This window comes from Microplitis demolitor, chromosome 5, assembly GCF_026212275.2.
Source record: "Microplitis demolitor isolate Queensland-Clemson2020A chromosome 5, iyMicDemo2.1a, whole genome shotgun sequence".
Taxonomy (NCBI): Eukaryota; Metazoa; Arthropoda; class Insecta; order Hymenoptera; family Braconidae; genus Microplitis; species Microplitis demolitor.
The window spans coordinates 23,002,983-23,017,323 of NC_068549.1; the positions used below are offsets into that span (position 1 = coordinate 23,002,983).

Consider the following 14,341-nt stretch of genomic DNA (forward strand, 5'->3'; position numbering starts at 1 on the left):
TCGCGTGACATAATGCGGGTGGTTTGGTGTCCCTTTGGTCCTGTAGCATTCGTATTGTATCAAGTGGTGGTAGTGATATTAAGTATGTACAAGGTGGTAGTGTAGGTAGTGCTCGGTACTAATGGTGTTCGGTATTGAGCGGGGTGAATGCTCTTGCGCAATGCTGCACGTGCATTTACGGAGAAAATCAGCGATGGAGGAAATTCGAGCGAACCAGGGAGCGAGAGAACCAGAGAGGAAAGGGATGGAAGAATAAAAAACCTCTGACAGACTTACCCTGGTGTAGATCCGGGGCTTGGGTACTAGTACCATAACAACAACCAGCCATTGCTGTTGTTTGTCTTGCCCAGTTTCAATGAAATCATTAATAATACCTTACAAAAGTACGCTACATTTATTATATTACTTGTACCTTTTTTCAACTTTTATTTACTTATTCCAGAAATGAGCTCCGAGGACCGAATGCGGGATTTTATTTTTAAAACTGCAATTGATAATTGATATGTGGATTCCAATTTATTTAAATCCTGTGTAAGGAAAATAATTATTTTTTATGGATTTAATTGAAGGAAATTTTTACAGAGGGAAGGGAATTGATGAAATAAAAATAAATAAAAGAGTGAAGGTTTCCAGCAGAGCGTAATTAAAACGCTGTCGATACAATGAAAAGGAGTGAGTGAGTGGGCGGAAGGTGAGAGATGAGGGATGAGAGGCGGAGAAATGATAACGCGGGTCTATTGGCGAGGCGTTGGGGGTGCGGAGCCACGCGGTGCCGGGATCCTCAGGGGGTTGTGTATTGACATCAGAGCTAGAGGAGCCACCTTGTTACGTGGGCACGAGGAGGAGGAACACCCGTACCAGAGTCGCCCGAGAGGCAATTGGGAATTCAAGTAAACTGAGTTCGAGGACGACACGAGGAGTCGAGGTCACTACGTCCTCGGGACTCGACCTTCTATCTATCTCGCTCATACATTACTCTACACTATTTTATTATTGTTATATATATACAATACCAATTTAAACGGATCTACACTTCTTTACACCCCAAGTAGTCACACCCTTGTAGACTTAACTCTACCTACATCTTTATGTCAAACATAATTATTGTTATATACTTTAATGATCTAAAATCCTTCAACTTTTTTTCTAAATATAAAAATCAGTGATTATTATTTTTTAAATAAATTTAAATTTCCCGCCATTTTTAATTTACCTCTTATTATTTTTTTTCAAAGGTCGCATTAATATTTCGCCCTTTACTAAACCCATAAATTAAATTTTTTTACTTTTATAAGTAATTACTAATAACGAACTTTGATTTATAAGCATATATAATAAACTTAAATAAAGAGTTATTTAAAAATAAAATACTTCCGTATTGAAAGAAAAAAAAAATAACCGAAGGACAAGTTTAAAGTCTGGATAATAAAAAAAAATAACTATAGATGTAAGTTAATGACAAACAAATTAAAAGTATGAGATAAACAGTTAAATAAAATATTACGCAATGTAAGTGTGCAGTTGTAGGTATGTATAGACATGTTAACAATTAAATAAAGTACAAGTGGCACGAGATTGCAGATCGAATGACATCGTTGAGATGACCGTATGACATATAGAGGAATGAATAGACCGAGAGAGGGAGGGGGAGAGGGAGAGACTAGAGGGGGTACAAAGTAACGAGTAACGAGTATAGTAACAAGTAATGTAACGTGGCGTGGTATATAGCCCTGACACGTGCAAACACCAGAAAATTGTGTTACAGCCTCGGTGACTCGGTTCAGCATCGCTGCAGCGTAACACACGACACACAATGTGTGCACATGCAGCAGACTACTCATACTCAGACTCATTCCTTCTCGTTTACTCATATGTTCATATGTTCACTCGCTCGCTCGGCATTGCAGGTTACATATACAGAACATATATCTATATATGTATATATTTCATATATATTATAAACTAACACTTTTAATCCAGGAGCCAAACAATAACAATAACAACGCGGCTAAATGCTGACGTGCACTAAGCGATCAACCGAACGAACAACCAACACATCTGTGTCATTGCAACTTTACGTTTCGTATGTGATGCATTTAGGTATTGTGATGTTGCATGTAGCGTTAACGATTTATGTGTATGGATGTGTGTATGTGTAGGTGTTTTATTGTTGTATAGTTTATAGATTGTGGAGATCATTTGTATGAATTCAACACTCGACAAAATGTTCGCCAACGCGAGATTCCAAATGCCACGGAATAATAATAACATATATGTATATATATATATATATATATGTATAATAGCTTTCCTCATGTTAAATTGGGATTTACGGGTCATATGAGTTAGTATTAAGCTTACGATTGCTATTCTGATTACAATAATTACTTTAACATTTGTTTATGCACACGTGATTTATGGATAAAGTGCCACTAATTGGGACAGCTTCTATGCAATTCATTTAAATTGATGTTACTTTTTTTTTTTTGACTACGTACTGAATTTTGAATTTTAAATTTTCGCGGGAAAATTAAATGATAAAATTTTATTTTGATATGGGAATTCGTTTACTGGCTTTTGAAACATCGGGGTCGTGAAAAAAATTAAATTTTAAAGTTTGCGTGTTCGAGTTTATTTCGCGGTAATAAATAAATTTTTTTAAAAATAAAAAAATTGAAATTTACTTCAATGTTATTGATAAAAAAAAAGTACAAAATATTAATCACTTTAAAATAATAAATTGCTATATTTTACCTTGATTATATATTTATTTAAGTCAAAAAAAAAAATTTAATAAATTTACTTCCGTTTAATTTAAAAAGTAAATTATAAATTTTTTTGGTTGATTTTTTTTTTTTTTTTTTGAGGAATCGTAATAAAGATAAAATATAAAGTTAAAAAAATTAGCATAGCCAAGGGCATGAATTGATGATTAGAAGTTAATAAAACCAGGTTAGGAGAATGCCGTTATTTTGATTTCACAATGGATCAATTGCTGGCTCAACTTGTTCTCTCTTTTTCACTTAATATCTCGCGTCTGTCTCACAAATAACCTCTTGTTGTCTTTCTCTAGAGGTGAAAGGTGGGCGGAAGGTCGGGAGAATACATCCCAGGAGTTCCGAGACGATGAGTAATGGCAATGTAAATTAAAATATAAATATATAAAAAATGATATGAAACTGGACTTGTTCGACACGCACACCTCCAACAAATCTATTATCATTATCATTTCTGTTAAAATAAATGATAGCATATCTGATAGCTTTATCTTAGTTTGACAATTTAATTCAATGAAAATAAATAATTAATTTTAATTTACAATCTCCCGATAGCGTAATTGATCGAGGTCGGACTGATGATTTTTTTAAACCGACACACCCTTCCCGCCCCCGCACATATATATATATATAAATATACTTTATTTATATACTTATATGTAGTATAATCAACGATTGCACTGTTATCTTATCCGTGAGAGTAATTAAGGACGAGTAATTAAGATTGACTGAGTTCAACTCAAGAGAATAAGAGCTCAGACGTGCGCGGCCCAGAACATGTTCATTTTATTTAAAACTCCTCTATCTCTATCTCTATTACTTTTTCTTATCATTTTTCCACACACTAGATACATTCATAGTCTGATAAAAAAGTTTAATTTTTAAAGTGGAAATTATTAATTTATAAATTTCGCGGGAAAAAATATTTGAATTATTAAATTTGAATTGTGACTTTTTTTTTGTGATTTAGTTAAAGCAGACGAGATTAGTGACGTGAAAAATTAAAACGAAAATAAGGTAGAGAATAAAATAATAATTATCCATGCTAATGAGGTCGATATGCAAATTTAAAATAATTTTTAAATAAAAATAAAAATATTAATATCATTGGTCAAGATATTTACCAAGCTAGCAATAATACATTGTTGTGAAACGTACATACGCCACTTTCACTATCGCGGCCATGTTTCATAACTGTTATTATCGAGGACATAGGTGTATATATATATATATATATATATATATACATATATATGTGCGTGTATATATCAGAAGAGTAAGAGAGATCGTTAAAAGAGAGAAACTTCTGCCCTCGACATACAGAAATCTATAGATACAAATATATATATATATATATATATATATATATATATATATATATATATATATATATAAATATATATGTATATATATATATATATATATATATATAAATATATATGTATGGGGAAGTAGTGAAGTGGAAGTAGGCAGCCATTATAATTCACCCCTCGATTTCATGCGGGCCTACTCTAGCATTAATACCACTGAGAGCCCATTTTATCAACCCCTCATAAAAAATTTATAAAATATAAATATATAAAAGTTTATTGTCTGCAATAATATTTAAATCTCGATGTTATAGAAACTGACCTATTAATTAAACAACGAAACCCGAATTTAAATCAATCATTAATTATTTATTTATGAAATAAAACGAGGCTGAAAAAATACTAAGCATAGAAAACGGTTACTTGTTACTAAGTAATATATATTAACCGTAGCAATTCATTTCACGGTGTTTATAAACACATCTGCAACTCTTCAATCCTTCTATTATAAATATATATACATTAAAATGTACATATAAATTTATACTTGAATATAATTTCAGGGCTAATCACTAAATTTATCGTAATTGCCTTGAGCACACCATATGCACATATAAATATATATAGATATATATGAACTAAGAGCATGTATTAACTGAATGATAAATAAATATAAATATAAAAGTAAATAACGACCCGTGAGTCTAAGAATTGTCGTTAGCATGTTATAATAGTAGTAATTTAAATGCACACCATTAAGGTGTGAATTTAAATCGGAAGTCTGTAATTTAACCGATCGAGGCTTTACTGCATGGGGAGTTTAGTATTATATGTGGACATAAATGCCGCTTTTTAAATTCCGTATAACCGAGAACGTCAGAAATTAAATATAAAGCCAGACGACTTCATTCATTTAATGTCACCGAGTGCGTTGAGATGTGAATCATTTGCCGCGTATGTATTTGTCGAGTCGACTCACATCACGATGCTGTATAAAATATGTCGTATAAAAAGTTATTTATTATCTTTTATACTCATTCACTTGGCATAATAGAAGTGGTATGAGACAAATGCATTTCACACATCTCTGGCTATGGTGTGTGTTGGTGTGTGGCTGTGAAACATGAGATTTACATAATGTTACGACGTTACATTACGTTCCAACGATCCTTCTAGTTCTTCAGCACTCGGTACTTGATGTAGTTTAGAACCGGAGTATGGAACGCGAATATGTAGATGTTGATATGTCAATGTGTGTAGAGAATGCATGTGTCTGTCCATCGTATGCTGAAAATGTCATGTACGCGGTGGTTTATACACAGAGGCTATTTTACTGCGGTAACCAGGAACACCACCACCACCACCCACATTCTCAAATGTGAACTGTGATGTATGAAATTTAAATGGAATTCACTCCCTGCTAACTGTCTCTCGATTTTGTCAACTGATAAGTTTCACTAAACATTTCACTAGTTTTATATATTTTTTTAAAATTCCATTTGAAAGATTTTGTCATAAAATTTAAATCTTTATTTGGCTTTGAAAATTTAGATTGAAAAAATTCAAATTTTTTTTAAAATTGACATCTCTAATTTTTTTAAAATTCGCGGTGAAAGTTTGAATAATTTATTTCCGTTTGTAAATAATTAATTATTGATAAATGATAGTAGTAAAAAGTATTAGATAAAGAGTACATTAACGGAAATCCGGTGGATGTAGTGTCTGACGAATAGCGAATAAGAGCAAGAACAAAGCGAGGAAAGCACGAGGGTGAGTCTTGAGCAAAGGCTCCAAATATGTCCAACGACGTTGTCTCGGAGATATTTAATATGCCTAGGGTGAGGTTGAATTTCTTGCGACTACGCTTTTACGGTCTACAACATGCTTCGGGCATAAATATAACACTTCGGAAGCTTTGCAAGTCTCCAGGCATTCTTCCTTTCTTCTCTTCACTCCTTTCCCTTCTACTCCTATCCTCCGTATTTGTACTCATCCACTCATCCACTCCGTCTATTCCTACTATAGTAGACATCGTCCACAGGGATTCATCCAGCTACGCGAGTAATGATAAAAAGACCGTACCGAGGATAAACCAACGATAAAACACTCCACCGGAGCCAAAATATAAATTAAAAGCTAAAGCAAACAAACCCGTCATTTGTTTAAACGAAAATTACATACCAGCCGACTCTTTATTTATTTATAATTATAATTATAAATTAATGCTCATGGATTTTAAAAATGTTTATGTATGCAAATTAAAATAAATATAAACTTAACGGAACACGACCTTCTCAAATCGTGCGATCAGTTTAAAAGAGCAGAGGTTGCACCGTATCTAGAGCGCAGCTCATGGATAAAGATCTGTGTCAAATCGAACCGATGGATGTTTTTATTTTTTTTTTTTTTATCATTATTATTATTTATTTCTCACTCCATTTTCTTAATGTATTCGTACCAGGGTAGCTCCAAAAATTTTCAATTTTTTTTTACTCCTTTCCTTGGAAAAATTAGCGTATGATAAAAAAAAACCCGCCAAATTTCCAAAAATTTAAAATAAAAAAAAACCCGCCAAATTTTTAATAATTTGAAATTTAAAAAAAATCGATTTTTTTTCTATTACAGTCAATTTTATATAGAAATATGAAGTTTTGACGGCTGCTCAAAAATATCAAAATTTTGAAAACCGAAATTTTCGCGCGTGCTCTTAAAATTCATATTTTGAAGTAACAGTTTTCAAATAATTTATTTTCTATGTAATAAAATTGTAAGAAGGAAAATTTTTCAAATTATTCAGACTTGGTACGATTTTTTTTTCTAACCAACTTTTCAAGAATAAGAAAATATTTTTTTGAGTCATCCTATTACATACATTTTATTTTCTCCATATATCTCCATCTACACTGTCTCTCTCTCTATTTTATATTCTCACGTTTATTTAAATCACCAAGATCCCATTATACTCGGACACAAGTCTCTCAACTCTTTCTTACATTATTCTCAGACCACACTTTTATATTTCGTTAACTCTATTATCAACTCGATAGAAAGATATATACATATACATGAAAAAAAAAAAGATGTCAGCCAGCCAAGGACACCTCGGCGAGACGGTACGTTTCGACAACCTTCAGATTTTTTCTTCCCCTGAAAAAAATTTCGCTTTGAAGATTTCGGTATAGAAACACGTTGCTTTCTCCGAGTAAAATAAACTTCAAATTTTTTTTTATGCCAACTTGCCACTGAGTTTCACTTCTCTTCATTTTTACATTTGAATCCCCGAGTAATTAATTTTCCAAAATAAAAAATTTTTTTTAAATATTCTGACGGTTTAAAATTAGGATGAGTTGTTGAATTAAATAGAACCGAATAAAATGTCAATTAAACCGAAGCCATTCATGTATCAGTCGAGAGTACACGACCTCGATTTAGGCAAATGCGGAAATGAGAACCCAGGAACCCGGGTCTGTATGCAAATCCAATGGAACTAGTGTGTACCGTAATCTCGTTACAGGGCCGTGAACTCATGGTGGCATTTACGTATTAAATAATATGTCCGTATTCCGACTATTTATGACCAGAATAATATTTTTTCTTCCTAAAACTTTCATCAGTTTTTACTCCAAACCAAAACCTGGTAATTTATTTAATTTCATAATTATACTTGTCACTCGAATTAAATCAGACCTCGTCCGCGGTACAAGGAAGAAGACAGTGTAAAAAAAAAAAACAATGATACAATACAACAAAAATATATATAAAATTCAAAGTAAGCGTAAAGTGTATCATTGCACACTCTATTTGTTAACGCGGTCTTTTTGAAAGGAGAATGAGCAATTGCTTTTTAAAAATATTTATTGTCAACGTACGGGGAAATTATTTATACCGATTGATAAATAATAAAGTGTATTTGGTATTGATTGATGATACGCATGGTAAACACTCTTTAGATTAACTAAATTTAACGGTGATAAAATTTAAATATAAAAATAAATAAACCCGTGACATGGAAGTGATGTTGATAGAAAGAACCCTGACACGTCAGTAATGACCCGGATTAATTTTGTGACGTTTAAAATAAAAACGAGCAACCGTGATAACCGTAAGGGGAATTCACCTCATATATATACATACATATATATATATACATATTTAGTAAAGGGCTGTTTGCTATCTATCCCTTTGTTACAAAAGCTCGTCACGCGATCGATTATTGTGACACATCCGCATCAAACATTTATATTTTATATATATATATATATATATATTTATAGAGATGTATGTGATATTGTTTTTCTTTATTTTTATTTTTGTTTATATAATGGATGTGGTTTTATTATTTCTAGGGTATCTTTTTTTTTTTTTAGTATTTTTATATTTATTTTATTGCAATTTAAAAATATATGGTTAAACATTACATGAAAAAGGAATCGATGAATTAAGATCAGTGGATATTTACATTTGATTCTTTTGAATTATAAAGATCTCGAGGTCATACTCGATATCCAACTTTTCATTAGTTTCTCTTTCATCTTTTTCATGTCAATTTTTTTATTTTTAAATTTCTTTTTTTTTTATTATTACTTTTAATGGAACGAATTTCTTTTTCTTTTATAAATAATAATATAAATAAATATTGTAATTAATATTATTAAAAATAAAAAAAAATTTGGAGTATTCTTTTAAATAACTTGCGACCTATCGATTTTATCGGAAAAATCATAAGAACCTTTTCGATAGAGAATTCAAAAATCTACAAAAAAGATCTCTTATACTTTTTTCATATTTTTATTTTTTGAGGCAGAAAATAACTTGACGCTATTGGTTGCTCAATGAAAAAATCAAAACAACTTTTTCTACAGGCCCAGTGGCCAAAATATCAATTTTTCGAAAAAAAGTAATGAGACCTTTATTGTAGAAAATTTTACAACCTTCAAAAAAGGTCTGATTAACTTTCCCTGTATTTTCAATATTTACTCCGTAATTTAAAAATTTTCCCAAGAATGCTCTAAATAATAATTTTTTTGTCAAATAAAAACGACTCAATTTCTTTTTTAATTATCGTAATAAAAAATTTTCTTTTTTCATTATAAAAATAAATATGGGTTGATATTTAATATTTAATATGATATTTTTTTGCTGAGCGGAAATAAATGAGAAGATACGTATATAGTAATATAATATGTACTGTATTGTGTACACACACATTTACATATATATATATTTATATAAATATATATATAAAATAATAACGAGAAAAGGAATGAATGAGTAGTAAGCAACCGCTCTCTCGAATCCTTGTCTTACTTTCGAGCGAATGTGTGCGCCCGCGCGTCGTATCACTCGACCGGGGCAAACGTTCTTGTAACACATTTTAGAGGACCCAGATATACAATGTATACGCTGCTTCTCCATGACCGAAGACATATCCGGGGGACCTCGATCGGATCAACTTCTCTCTTCCTTTATATTACTTTTTTTATTCTACCTCAAATAAAACTCTCTTGTCACCCCTCATACCCATACCCATACTCTTATTCGGCTCACCTCATAGCTCATACCTGAGATAGCACTCCCACTCTTAGATAGACAACTCAACGCTTTATATTATTTAAATAATAGTAGACTTTCGTGTTAACTTTTCGTGCCGCTGCAACTCTGGGCTGTTACGATCTGATCGTAATGCCACAATCCGCGATCTCTGTAACATTTACCATCACACCGATATATATATTTACTAATACTAGTAGTGATACTATTACTATCACTGTATGTATAATATCACTCGGTCGCGGTGCTCCACGGGCTGCAGTAACGCCAGTTATTTATTTTTTTCTCATAAGAAAGACCAGAGAAAAGAGAGTTCCCTTAAAGTCACGCGGATTTCACTTTTGTCAAGACATGCCGATTTCACTAGTTGATTTGCCGTGAACCAACTAATTGTTAAGTATCACATTCTTTTATACTCAATTTATATTCAATCGTTACTTTTTTTTTAAATTTAAACTTCCCGCTATTAAAAGCCGCGATTTTCAAAAAGCCAATTCAAAATTCTTTTTGCTCTTCATTTCAATTACTTTTTAGTTCTGCATTGACATGCGCAAGAGATGTCTAATAATGGTATAGATTTGTCTAATTATGTATCGATTTTCTATAGAATTTCTTAGAAAGCGATCCTGACCAAAACTATGGCGTCGGTTGGATTTTTTCGGGAGTACGAAACGAGTCTTTTGAGAAAACTCTAGCTTACAGAAGTGTTGAAAAAAAATTTATGTAAAATCAAAAAAATTTACGCGACATTTTTTATTTTTTGATGTTTTGAAATAATTAAATTCAATTTTTTAGAATTTACAAATAATTTCAACGGTTTTTTAAATTTTTTTTTTAAAAACCATATGTTCTATCATAAAGAGTGTATTTGAACATTTCCAAAACACTGCCTAATTTAATTTATGCATTAAAGTTTTTCACAGACGATTTAATCAAGAAGACATCTCTCAACAGAAATAAATCAAAATGTCGGATATCGATTCAAATTCAAATATCGGCTAAAAATAAATAAATAATGATTTCCAAAAATAGCTAGAAGAATAATATTTCAATCAGTCAAGAAAAAAAATTCTGTATATAAACAACAAAAATCCTTGAGCCAATAAAAAAATGAACAATCAAAATCGACAGGAAACTCAATTAATTATTAACTTCCCAAAAATAGCTTATTTTTTCCACCTTTGGCTTTCCAAAAATAGCTTTCTCGCCTATCTATGAACTTTTCCCTCAATTTGTTTTGACTCCATCAGTTTTTCATAAAACCAAAAATACCCGAAATTATTTATAAAAAAAATAAAATTTCTGTCATTGCAATTAACTTTCGCTGTTCAAAAATAAAATGACCTACAGCCAATCAGAATGATTTGCCGCCTATAGTCTGGTTTTATCAATCGAGACCGATAATGCAGGAAAATAATGAAAGCGGTAATGAATAAAAAGTAAAAATAAATATAAATTCAAAGCGATTATAAATATTTGCCTGAACTTGACATCAATAATTATTATTTTGTAAATAATAATAATAAATAATTGAATTTCGAAAATGTATGCCACCAATAAATTTATTGTGTCCTATTAATAATTATAAAACTTACTTAATATTTAAGTTGGTGGGAGCAATTACGCAAAGTGGATTATTACGTTATGTTTAGTCTGTAACCTCGTAATAAACTCATGTTCAATGTAAATTTTAATAAAATCTACAAACACTAAACATTCAAATAAATTAAATAAATATTTAACTTTATTTTATAATAATAATAATCTTCATTTTTAACTTTGCTTTTATAACTCATTAATTACTCAATAAATTAATTGATTGACAAATACATTTTTTCAAAAAATTACAACATAATTAAATATGATACTAAAGTCACCCGACGTCTAATAATTTTTGGATTTGTTTTTGAACAATAAATTATGAAAAAAAAAATATTTGGAAAAATTGCACACATAGTTTTTCAAATTTTCTATATGTGCATATTTTTATTTTTATTTTTATTTTAAATTAAGCCGTTAGAAAACAAATTCAAAAATTTTCACCGCGATCATAATTAAATTGTATAATTTTCAAACTGCGCGTTGATGTTAAAAATATTTATATATTTTTGAAATTAAATTACCATGTCTGAGAAATTCAATAGTGTCTTGGAAGCCCGACAGTAATGTAATAACTAATAATATTATTGAGAATATTCTCACAAACCCAAGGTACTAATGGAATTTAATTGGGTAATAGAAGGTTTGAATTTAAATTTAAATTTAATTTTAAGTAAAAAAAAAAATTATAAGTTTTGTAAATGGGTTTAGTTGATAGTCGACGCTGCCAATGGGCGTGAGGAAATTTTTTCGGTAGTAAAGTAAATAATAATGAAGGTGATAGTACATGATGACATTTGTCATGGGTTTTATTATGTGAACTTAGATAGAGTAACTTGTTTGGTTAGTTGGTAACGATAAAAAATAATAATTAAATACATTATTCATGCGTCAGATTAAACGTCACTTCCGCGTGTTTAATAAACGCTTGGATTTGCTTTTAATTTTAACTTTAAGTTGTCAAGGTTACGAAAATCATTTTTTTTATTAACCTTCGTAATAATTTTATAAATGGTATTTAAATGTTTACAGATAATTTATAACTGAAAAAAAATATGAAAGATTTGTGTATGATGTACAGTCTATAAACAATATTTTATGTTGCCGTAAAAATTAATCGGAAATTAATTCGTTGTTTTTTTATGAATTTGAACTTTGAAATTTTTTTACTAGGAAATTCATAAATTTACTCAGAATTTTTTTTTTTTTTTTTTTTTTGTATATTAGAGTTTAGCTGACGTCTGATAGATTTTAGAGTTTTTTTTAAACAATAAATTATTTTTAAAAAAATATTTGAAAAAATTGCACCTGTAGTTTATTCAATTTTCTACATGTCCCCCATTTTTTTTTTTTTGTAATTTATTTGTTGAAAAAACAAATCCAAAAAATCACTAATTGTCTGCTAACTTTATGAGTGTGAATGTAGCAGGCATCAGACAAATTTAAAATTATAAATAAATTAAGTTAATAATTAATAAAATAAAATTAAAAAAAAATGCACATTTCTCAAATTTAAAAATTAATAAGTGCATTTTTTATAAGAATCATTTTTTTAATTATTTACTCTATTTATTTATAATTTAAAATTTGTCTGTCTGCTACATGTACACTCGTATTTCTGATAATTTTTGAAAATAAATAAGTCTGCCCTTATTCCTGAAAATTCATAACCGCCTGTAAAATTAACCTCTAACAATGAAGAAAATCGAGGAAGCCCAAAATCCTACCCAGGAATCGATAAATTAAAAATGAATTTTGTTAACGAACGTGTCCATCATAAATCTTCACGTTCTCATAACAAAGCGTCAAAAAAACGATTAAAAAATATATGATAAATATAAATGTGAATATTTAACTCACCGGAACATAGACAGCTAATTTAACGTGGGTAAAAAATTTCCAATGAAGGTTATCTGCAATAAATTAAAATAAATAATTACTTATGTATATTAAATAATAAACTAACTCACGCTCTATTTTGAGAACGACCTTCTTCAAAAGTCATACGTTAGTTCAAGATAACGTATTACACGTGTACATTTTTTATTTTTTATTTATTTATTCATTTTATAGCTCTCAGCACAGGCATCAGTTTCATTTGAATCTCAGCTCGCAATTTATTAATTAATTAAAAAAAATAAACAAATTAATAAATAGAACAGCTGAGTGGCCACGTGCTTGATAATAAATATTTATTTTAATTAATTATTTAAACTTTAAAATTCCGTAAATTAAAAAATTATAATAATTAATTCTGTTGATTAAAAAAAAATATCTACTTTATTTTCAATGCATGATAAAACATAAAAAAAGTTTAATTAAATTTTTAGTTATTAATTAATAATAATGAAAATAAAAAAAAGTGAATTACCAGCAGAGATTATGAGTAATAAATTTTGATTGATTTAAAAATTTAAAAATAAAATTAACGATTAATAAAACAATTTAACGACAATTATAAATCAAGGTTATAAAGTTAGTAAGAGATCAAATATAATGAAATATATATAAAATAAAAAAAAAATAAAAGCTATAAAAATTTTAAGGTTGGAGTTGGGGTCGATTGTTTACTTACGAGACAAAAATAATATTCGGACGCTGGTTTAATTCAAATTAACGACACTAATAAATAAAACTGACAATTTAAAAACTCTGGCACTAATTATTCCTGACATTTCAATAATTTTTTTTTTTGTTTAATAAATTTTATGTACGCGAGGACCCGGTCATCGTGAGAGCAACATCTGCTTGCTTTTAAATGGTGCTCCGGATTTTCGACTCAAGATGGCGTCACTCTACGATACTTTTTTTTTTAACCATAATCACAATAATAGTAGTAATTATTATTATTACTGTAATTATTTACTCACTTGTAAGATTTATTTGAACCGAATTTTGAATTTTTTAACCAAAAATTAAATTACTTTGTACGGATTGTAATTTAAATTGAAAACCGCAGTATTTTAAATTCGAAATTCGCGCGCAAGTGTTGCGATGACCGGAACTAAAAAATAATTTATTCTGTAGTAATTAGCGGCTAGTTCATAAGAATTTGAATTACTAATTTATTACAATCGATTTTAATTAATCGAAAGTTTAATTCAG

At 29.6% G+C, this 14,341-nt stretch overlaps 1 protein-coding gene across 1 annotated transcript in view; it reads right to left on the reverse strand.

Annotated features, from left to right (window-relative positions):
* Positions 1 to 13,983, reverse strand: part of LOC103570787 (protein roadkill) — a 57,896-nt gene extending 43,913 nt beyond the window's left edge. The window contains exons 1-2 of the mRNA XM_008548653.3: positions 13,812 to 13,983; positions 13,097 to 13,149 (exon numbers count right to left, since the gene is read on the reverse strand). Coding sequence (XP_008546875.1) covers positions 13,097 to 13,104 — 8 coding nt within the window. The 5' untranslated portion in view covers positions 13,105 to 13,149; positions 13,812 to 13,983. The remainder of the gene's footprint in view (positions 1 to 13,096; positions 13,150 to 13,811) is intronic.
* Positions 13,984 to 14,341: the final 358 nt, after the last annotated feature.